Here is a 10605-nt window from a genome sequence, read left to right as displayed (position 1 = left end):
GTGAGCATCCCCAATTTGGCCAGTCTTTCCTCATAGCTAAGATTTTTCATATCTTTTACCAGCTTAGTTGCCCTTCTCTGTACCCTCTCTAATACAATAATGTCCTGTTTGAGTGATGGAGACCAAAACTGTACGGCATATTCTAGATGGGGCCTTACAAGTGCTCTATACAAGTGCTCTATATATATATATAGATATATATATATAGATATATATTTATAGTCATAAACAAATACAAAAGGAGTACATTTTAGTTTCTAATAATGCATCCTATAAGATACATACCAATAGACATTTAAATTTATGTTTGCTTATCATTTATAGTAGGGGGTACATTATCCCTTATAATACACGAGTGATACTCAGAGTTCCCTGTGTAACTCAGCCTGCAGCCTTGTGCCTTTATATGGTCACAGAACCCCTCAGTGACTTCTAATATCCTTATCATTTACAGTAGGGGTACATTATCCCTTATAATACATGAGTGATACTCAGAGTTCCCTTTATAACTCAGCCTGCAGCCTTGTGCCTTTATATGGTCACAGAAGAACCCCTCGATGACTTCTAATATCCTTATCATTTACAGTAGGGGGTACATTATCCCTTATAATACATGAGTGATACTCAAGAGTTCCCTGTATAACTCAGCCTGCAGCCTTGTGCCTTTATATGGTCACAGAACAACCCCTCAGTGACTTCTAATATCCTTATATTTATAGTAGGGGGTACATTATCCCTTATAATACATGAGTGATACTCAGAGTTCCCTGTATAACTCAGCCGGCAGCAGTTCTAGAGGTACGCAAGTTAAGTGCAGCACCGCAGGGCCGGTCTTATCAAGTGTGGAGCTATTTTGGTGGGGACCCTTAGACTGAGTTGCCAGCTGGCATACCACAGGGACGCCAGTGCCTGTCTCTGCTTCTCTCCTGCTAACTGTTGCTGTAACCCTGCCTTTTAGTGATGTTGCGGGCCGACCCGAGGCCCGCGGAACCCGCGGGTCGGGCGGGTTCAGGCCGACCCCTGGACAAAATGCACGGGTTGCGGGCGGGTGCGGGTTGAGCTCTTCTGCTGCTCTCCCAGCCGACCAAGTACAGCCGGCTTCTGGCTTCCAGCGCCGGAATATATAGACTTCCACCTGCCCTGCCCCGCCTGTGACGTCACTGCAGGGCGGGTCTATAAATAAAGGGGAGCAGCGGGCCCGGGTTGGGTGCGGGTAGGGAGCGGGCGGGTTAGGGTCAGTTGCGGATCGAGAAATTCTCTTAATAGAACATAGTGGCCCACAACTATTTCATACTATCACAGCCCACTGCCAAAGAATTACAGAAAGAAAAGAGGAGAGATACTTTCTACTTTTTTCAAATTCTCACTCATAACCCTTCATTTTTACACCCTTCACCATTTAGCTTTACTTTTTTTCCAGATTTCTCTCCTTTCATTCCTTATTCTGCTTCCCCATCTTCACTCCTATTTATTTTGCCCCTTTATTTTTTATTAGATCAGCCTCTCCTTTTTTTTCAATTGTTTTGTCTGCACAGTGCAAAAAAAATGGTTAATTGGCTCTTACTGTGGCAGGGAGCATTGCGTTCAGGCACAGCACAGGCAGGCCAGCAATCAGCATAAATATGATCCGCACTTCTCCACACCTATACAGTAGTGTAGTGCAGCTGTCTGTGCTGATGCGGGAGCGCAGAGACAGGGGACTGACAGGCCATGCTGAAGGCCCTGTTCCTCTGGCTTCCACTGTGAACGCAGCAACAGCAGAGAACGGAGAGACGTGGGAGGGGCGGAGCCACAGTGGGAGCTAGGACGGAGGAGCAGTCCTAGAGCCCTCCAGATGCATTGAAAGGTACAGTAAATTCTAATAAGTATTATTTCTCGGGAGCGGCCCACTTAAGCAAAATATAGAGCGGCCCTTAGGGCAAATGCCCGACCACACAGATTGCCAGTCCGGGCCTGCATTAATCCATATTCTAGGTCCTCTCCAGCGGAGTTCACGGCAGCCATCTTCTCCCGAGCGCTCTTCTTCCTGTAGTCATCGACATTTGGTGGCGCATGCGCAGTAGTAGGCATTTGTCTGTGTGAAAGTCAAAGTTTCCGATTTCTTTTTGGAAATTTTGTGATTTTCGGCGCATGCGCAGTAGATCCAAACCGCCAAATGCCTCCTACTGCGCATGTGCCACCAAATGATGATGACTACAGGAAGAAGTGAGCTCGGGAGAAGATGGCTGCCGTAAACTCCGCTAGAGAGGACCTAGAAGGAGGGGTAAGTAACAAGTTAGGGGCATTTGCCCGAGGGGGGGAGGGATTTTTGCGCCTAGGGAGTTGAATTCTCCTTTAAGTTAAAGGGATACTGTCATGGGAAAAAAAAAATTTTTCAAAATGAATCAGTTAATAGTGCTGCTCCAGCAGAATTCTGCACTGAAATCCATTTCTCAAAAGAGCAAACAGATTTTTTTATATTCAATTTTGAAATCTGACATGGGGCTAGACATTTTGTCAATTTCCCAGCTGCCCCATGTCATGTGACTTGTGCCTGCACTTCAGGAGAGTAATGCTTTTTGGCAGGCTGCTGTTTCTCCTGCTCAATGTAACTGAAGGAGTCTCAGTGGGACATGGGTTTTTACGATTGAGTGTTGTTCTTAGATCTACCAGGCAGCTGTTATCTTGTGTTAGGGAGCTGTTATCTGGTTACCTTCCCATTGTTCTTTTGTTTGGCTGCTGGGGGGGGTGATAATCACTCCAACTTGCAGTACAGCAGTAAAGAGTGATTGAAGTTTATCAAAGCACAAGTCACATGACATGGGGCAGCTGGGAAATTGACAATATGTCTAGCCCCATGTCAGATTTCAAAATTGAATATAAAAAAATCTGTTTGCTCTTTTGAGAAATGGATTTCAGTGCAGAATTCTGCTGGAGCAGCACTATTAACTGATTCATTTTGAAAATATTTTTTTTTCCCATGACAGTATCCCTTTAACTTTTAGTATGTTATAGAATGGACAAATAGAAACAACTTTTCAATTGGTCTTCGTTATTTACGTCTTATAGTTTTTGAATTATATGCCTTCTTTTTCTGACTCTTTCCGGCTTTCAAATGGGGGTCACTGACATCATAAAGAACAAATGCTCTGTAAGGCTACAAATGTATTGTTATTGCTACTTTTTATTACTTATCTTTCCATTCAGGCCTCTCCTATTCATATTCCAGTCTCTTGTTCAAATCAATGCATGGTTGCTAGGGTAATTTGGACCCTAGCAACCAGATTGCTGACATTGCAAACCAGAGAGCTGCTGAATAAAAAGTGAAATAATTCAAAAACCACAAATAATAAAAAATGAAAACCAATTGCAAATTGTCTCCGAATATCACACTCTACATTATACTAAAAATGAACTTAAAAGGCGAACAACCTCTTTAATTGTTGCTGTGTGTTACAGAACTGAAGAGTATTATATCTCCTGGTGATCTATAGCACTAAGGGGCGTATGTAATAAAGCTGGCCATAGACGTGCAGATATATCCTTATATCCATCGCACAATGGTTTGTTGCAATCTCCTGACCTACCACTAACCATTCAGATTAAATGAAGTAGTACAAAGAACTAATCAGACGATGTTCTGGCCATTAAGTGACAGACAGCAATCGTATGAAAGTTATGTCTGACAAATAATAGTGACAGTTGCGCAGTCAGATAGGCAATACATGCAAAGATATTAACGTTAGCCGTCAGAAATCTTCTTACCTGTCTGATCAACTAAACGACCGATCGTGTCGTTTGCACGAAAAATGTCAGGACGATCCACACAATCCGAAAATCGGAAGCAACAAAGATTTGTATGACTTTATCTTTGCGTCTATGGCCATCTTAAGATTGCCCAGGGGTAGTAACCCATAGCAACCAATCAGCAAGTAGCATTTACTGGTGACCTGTTTAAAAGCTTATTGGTTGCTATGGGTTACTGTTCCTGGGCAAACTTAGTGCCTTTAATTATATTTGGGGGTAAAAGTTTTGGGAATAATCTGACTGGGGTGGTGGTTAAAACTCCCTTCCCTGTCTCCCATAGACAGACTATGGCCAGAAGGGAGAACCTGGGACTGTAATCAGCCTTTCCCCATTCTTTAGAATTAGAAGAGATGACAGTGGTTGGGAGCACCACAAAGCTTACTGTTTGCAGTGGAGAATCTCTGAGTCACTTAGTTTTATTCAATCCCCTGCACTCAGGCAGACTTGATTCAGTAAAAACAATAACAAAAAAATAAAAAATATCTGTCCCATTTATTTTTTTCATATTCAAATTGATACATATGCATAGAGTAGACATATCGCGTTTGCCTTTGTGTGCCTAAAGGGCCAGTAACACCAAAAAATAAAAAAGGGTTTCTCCCACTGAAACATAAAATACTCTTAACCTGCCCTTGTAAAAACCCTGTGTGTTTGCTTCAGAAACTCCAATTCAGTGTACATGAAAAAGTTCCTTTGCAGCAGTCAGAGGAGATGGGAGCTGGAGTCCATCTTGCATAGACAAAAAGCAGGTTTTAGCATCCAATGGTTTAGTACCGAGGTGCTGACCAACAGGCCAAATGTCCTTCATGGCACATAAAGGATGAAATAGTCTTGTACATTATAATGCTGTGGTTGCTAAAGGTGTTTCCTCGTTGGTAACAGACAGGCACAATATAGATATGTATGCATTTTCACTTTTTGGTGTTACAAATCCTTTAAGGGTATAGAATAAACTTGTGGGCATACTTTTCCTTTAAGAAGAGAGAGTTAAGGGGGAGTGAGATTTCATATTTTTTCTAATCAGGAGTGACCGTGACAAATGAAATTCCACTCGGAGCACAAATCATACAAAAGGTTAGCAAAACCTGTTATTTTTATAAAGAAAAAAAAATCAATTGTGCAAATATTAGATTGGTCAGGACATAATGCATGAAGCCACTCGCTATCCATACGGGAGAGTTACCCTAGTTAGTTAGGTTTTAGGAGATATTAGGATATCATATTAATAGACATTAAAGGAACACAGACTGGTTTTTCCATAATTAAGTAGTACAGCAGTGCAATTGGCAGGATCTAATACCTAGGTATGGCACAACCTTTAAAGAAAAAACAAAGTGTATTTCCAAAGTACTTCTTCCTGGGAATGGAAATGCTGCACCTTAAAATCACTCCCCGTATCCCTTTAAGCTCCCCCCCTCAATACTTAGTACATAGTCAATCCCTGATCTTCATAAAGTTCATATCAAACCACAAACAAAACACAGCTAAATCCCTATGAAGTTTTGCCCTTAAATTTGTTTACATAGGGCCACTGTACAATTTACCATGTGCACCAGCCTTAGCCAACTTAGCTGTGATCTCCCTCCTGCTTACCTTTTATTTGTTAGTGTATTTCTTTAATTGTATAGATCAGGTGCCACTGCTGGGCTTCAAATTGCACATGTTCATATTAACCAAAATAAGGGAGGGATTGGAAAAAGGAAAGCACCCCCAAGGCACTTGGTCACAAATGGAGGCAAGAACATTAGCTCCACAGGGCTGGTAAACATAGCAAACTGTACAGAAACCTTATGCAGAGGCTACAGGTTTTCTTTGGTATTAACCGGCCTTTAATATTGTCACATTGACTTAGAATCAAATAAAACCATTTATCTTTTCATTATCTTAATCAAGAATCTGCACTTCAGCCATGAACAAAAAAAACATTTTTTTTGGAAAAATTGATTACACACCAAATACACGTCCCTGACTGATGCCTATTGACAGTGATCTATAGACCTTCTTAATTTAAAAGCTTGTACAAACAAACCTACAGTCAGTCTTATGAAGCCTCGGCGATCTCAACCATCGTAGCGGACTGGGATACCAGAAACTGCCCTTTGTGAAGACTTTCAGTCCCCACTTTTGGTGTGCCGTGCACAGTTCAGCATTACTGGGTTCATTTGGCTCAGACACAGGGAAGCAAATCTATATAGGCACTTTCTGAGCCTCATTCAGCTGCCTGGTGAGCTCCCAGAGGCTGCCGAAGACAAATGTAACCTATGATTTATTACATTTTGCATGGTTAAGAAAGCCTATATGGCCAAAGCCTAAAGGGAAACTGATGAAATGTGCTTGTGTTAGCCTGCTACAGTGAGTGCAGTGATCAAGCTGGTATATTGTCAGTTTGCCTGGACAAAAGCAATGTAAACAACTTGCACCCAATTCTTGTTACCCAATGCCCACAGCCACTCAGGCTGGCCAATTTCCAGCACTTGCCAGCCACATGCTATGGACACCGTTCAGCTATCCCTCAGAGGTAAACGATGGGTAACTAGGGGAAAACAGCCTGCCAAATCCCCTCAAGTGTCTCAGGTGACATTCAGACATTAGGCTGCAGTCATCAAAGGACCCTGCAGAAGTTTTTTTTTGGAGACTTCCATGTGGAAGAAAGTCTCAGCAGGCTTCAGCCATTAAAAATTCAAAAACCAATTCTCCCTTAACAGAAAAAAAAAAAAAAACCTGAAGTGGGGATTCAGCACCTTATCTTATTCTCTTTAAAACCTGATCAGTAATTAAAGCAGCTGCAACATCATGGAAGAGAATCAGAATAAAACATGAGACTGCAGCATTCTTCAGAGCGATGGAACAATTAAGAAAATTAGATGATATAAGTGGTGGCTGTTTTGGCTTTGCCCCAAGAAGATACAGGTGGGCCCTAAGGAATGGTGTGTAACCAAAGAATGTTTGTAGGAATATAAATGAAGTTCATCCAAACAAAGGTTTAATGAAATTCCACAAACTCTTCAAGAGTCCTCGGGATCTGATTTTGATATTTAATGTTGTGAAGTCGCACAGCCCGGGCTGCTAGGCACTTCAGACTAAGCTTCATTTGAGTTTTAAGTAGAATTTCTGACACCCCTGTGGTGCTTCTGTCCAAAGGAGTCTTTTTCTCCTTGTTGGTCATGTCAGTGTGAGCCCCTGCCTCTACAAGACTGATGATAATGGCATGCAGGGTAAGAAAATCACTGATAGGACGGTTGTATTGTACTATAACATGGAGTGGGCTGTTACCCATCTGGTCCACGGCATTAACGTTCGCTCCACAGTCAATAAGGAGCTTTGCCACTGGGGCACTTGGGAAACTGCAGACGTCATTAGTGTGGAAGTCATCTACAGGCGTGCCGGAATCAACTGCCAAATGCAGCAGACTGCCTCCTTCCCTTGTTCGAGGATCCAGGTGTACAAGGCGGTAGATTTGCTTATTTATGCAAGGCTGCTCCTCCTCTGAGCAACAAGTTTTTGTGGATATGCAAACAAGGTAAAGAAAAGTGTAGAGATTACATTCATGGTTTTCCAGTGTAGAATGGGCATCGGGCTCTTGGGGATTCTGGATACGAGCTATACCACGTTCTATTTCGAGAACGCTACATTCCAGCACACGTTCCACATCCCGAGATTTCACTGGCTCATTAAGGTGAATCATCTGAGAGAACACTTGCGCAAACCTCAGCAAGTCTTTGTGTGTATTGCGATTTCCTTTCTGACGCAGCTGCAACGCATGCAGCCACAACTTGATACACTGTTCAAATTGCATGTTATCGGCATACACCGCCCCCCGGTATATTATTGGGTGCGACACATCAATGTTGTCAGAGCCGAGGATGCGCTCGCGAACAATCAAGCCCTCCAAATGGAGATCATCTGTGTTATGGAGGATAGCGCCTAACTCCTGTGGATTTCGACATTCTGTTCTCATTCCATAGGCCTCAATTGGAGGGAGGACCTCTTTGTGAAGAATGTTTGAGGGGTCCCGAAATCTCTCCAGCATTGCTAAGTACAAATACTGATAGGTCTTGGTGATGTTGTAATTCTCCCGATCATTGGCAAAAGAGGCTCCCAAAAGCTCCAATGCCTCTATACGGCTCTTGGCATCACAGTCTGAATGTGCAAGAAGCAGTTCTACCACGTCTGCCTTACAGCTCTCAGCAGCTACCTTAAGAGGAGTCATCCCGTGTCCATTAACAACCATAGCTGCTTTCCACTTAACCAGCTCCCGCACAATATCTAAGTGTCCAGCTTCTGCTGCAAAGTGCAGCGCAGTTGCTCCACAGTGAGCTCTGGCATTCGGGTCAGCATGTTGCCTCAGAAGGTAATGCACTACATCAGAGTGGCCCTTGTAAGCAGCAATCATCAGGCACGTATTGTCGTACTTATTGGCGATGCTAATGTTTGCATTGTTCTCCACAAGAAAGCGGACAATGTCTAGTCTTCCATCAAAGCACGCAGCTCTCAGAGGGGTGGAATTTGTGACAGTTGTGTGGTTCACATTTGCCTCATGGCTCACAAGCAACTTTACCACTTCATAGTGCCCGGCTCCAGCAGCACACCACAGGGCAGTAGCTCCATCAATGATATATCTACAGAAGGAATGGAAAAATAAATCTGAATAGCCATGAAAGAACACTGAGGAACAAAGCAATGAATAATACAAAGGAATAGATAAAATGTGTTAGATGCATAGACTCTAAACTTAAATGTCCTAAAAAGTAAGATACTCTCGGCACATCCACATTCCTCAACCTGTAGTTATATCACAAACAGTGAAAATAGTGGGTACACCCATTGTTTGTCTACCTTTACAATAATGGAAAACAAGACTATTCATGGTGCTTAGCTGGGCGGCTGCTGTTACCTTAGGGTCAAAAACAGGCAGAAGTTTCCATGATAATGTTCATAACCGACCTGTATTAGTGATGATATTAAAAGTGGGCAGATCAGCAACTCATAACATTTTTCTCTTGCACAAAGTGAGACTGAGCGGAGTTGATATTATCTTTTTGCAATATGACAGATCATAGTTATATTTATTTTTCTAAACACCTTACCCAGAAGGTTTATTAAAAAGAAAATAAATAATGAGGCAAAACTCTTTATAAAACGTCCCTGATTTCCCTAGTTACAATTACAAGAAAGCTCTTTATACAGAAATAACAGAAAACATGGACATTCCTTGATGAAATAGGGAGAAAGTATGCACAAGCATTAGTCATTGAACAACTGTTGAACAAGGGGTGGATATACAGTCTTTCTAAAGGAAGACCCTAAAAAGTCTCAATCTTACCCTGTAGAGTGTTATGAAGTTCATTATGTAGTGAATAAAGTACACCCTGTTGTAAATTATAAGGATATTAGAAGTTACCGAGGAGTTTCATGACCATATAAAAACACGAGGCCGAGAGGTTTTTATACAGGTCATGGAACTCAAAGATAATTTCTAATATCCTCATATTTTGCAACAGGGGGTACTTTTATTTATTATAATACACAAGTTTCAGTGAGTCATGTGACAGAAATGACATCAGTACTCACCGTTTATAAAGGATATAATTTACAGGATATTCATGGCTTTTGTTCATTATATAGTGAATAAAGTACCCCCTCTTGTAAAATATAAGGATATTATAAGTTACCGAGGAGTTTCATGACCATATAAAAACACGAGGCAGAGTGTTTTTATACAGGTCATGGAACTCCGAGGTTACTTCTAATATCCTCATATTTTGCAACAGGGGGTACTTTCTTTATTATAATACACAAGCTTCAGTGAGTAATATGACAGAAATGACATCAGAACTCACCGTTTATGACTGATGACATCAGAACTCACCTTTATAAGGATATAATTTACAAGATATTCATGGCTTGTGTATTATTTAAATATATACACAGGTGGGTTACTGATAAAGAAATGAGTGTTTTAAAATCATGAAAAGATAATGTACTGATGTGCTGCACTGGTAAAACTGGTGTGTTTGCTTCAGGAACTGTACATAGTTTATATAAACCAGCTGCTGTGTAGCCATGGGGCAGCCATTCAAGCTGGAAAAGGAGAAAATGCACAGGATACACAGCAGATAACAGATAAACAATGTAGTGATTCTTCAGAACTTATCCATTATCTACTGTGTATCCTGTGCTTGAATGGCTGCCCCCATGGCTACACAGCAGCGTGTTTATAGAAACTTTAGTTTTGTTACTGAAGCTTCCTGCTTTCACTTTCCCACCAGCCCAGGTGCTATGTGTAACCTCTGCCCCTTCATGAAGATGCTCCCCTCTCCCTACTCACCCGTCGAAGCGCACAGTGCCAGTTTGCTGCACATCCACCTTGTAATGTTCCAGGAGCAGGCGCACCACCTTGCTGTGTCCGTTACGGGCGGCGATGATGAGCGGAGTGGATCTCTGGCCGCCGTGCTGGGTGACAGTGGAGAGCACGGTTCGGATCTCAGGTTCGGTACGATGGAGTAACAAGGCAGCCAGAGTAAGTACCCGGCCCTCAGCCGCCGCCTTATACACGTACCCGGCCAGCCCGTCCAGGGCCATACCTGGGCAGCTGCAAAAGGTCCTCGGCTCCCCACTTCCGGTCCCTAAAGTTATTCCCCCCTGGAAACATGTCAGCTGTACTATAGTTCCGCGGTACGGATTATTGATTGTCCTGATGTCGTTTGTCCCCATTTCGATTTCCAACTAGTTTCCCCCATATGGTAGCCAAGTGCGCGTCCCAACAACACTGATCGATTATGAACAGCTGCATTTCAAAGCGAGCCCTGAAACTTCATG

General features: G+C 42.5%; 1 protein-coding gene across 1 annotated transcript; it reads right to left on the bottom strand.

Annotated features, from left to right (window-relative positions):
* Nucleotides 1-4261: 4261 nt before the first annotated feature.
* fem1b.L (fem-1 homolog B L homeolog) lies at nucleotides 4262-10577 on the bottom strand. The gene is given in 2 exon segments (NM_001092216.1): nucleotides 4262-8405; nucleotides 10115-10577. Coding segments are annotated over 2 exon segments (1890 nt in total). The 5' UTR covers nucleotides 10369-10577; the 3' UTR covers nucleotides 4262-6769.
* Between the last annotated feature and the right edge of the window lie 28 nt (nucleotides 10578-10605).

Source organism: Xenopus laevis, chromosome 3L (genome assembly GCF_017654675.1).
Source record: "Xenopus laevis strain J_2021 chromosome 3L, Xenopus_laevis_v10.1, whole genome shotgun sequence".
Classification (NCBI taxonomy): Eukaryota; Metazoa; Chordata; class Amphibia; order Anura; family Pipidae; genus Xenopus; species Xenopus laevis.
Note: the sequence above shows the minus strand (reverse complement) of the source record. Positions and strands in the feature narration are given on the sequence as shown.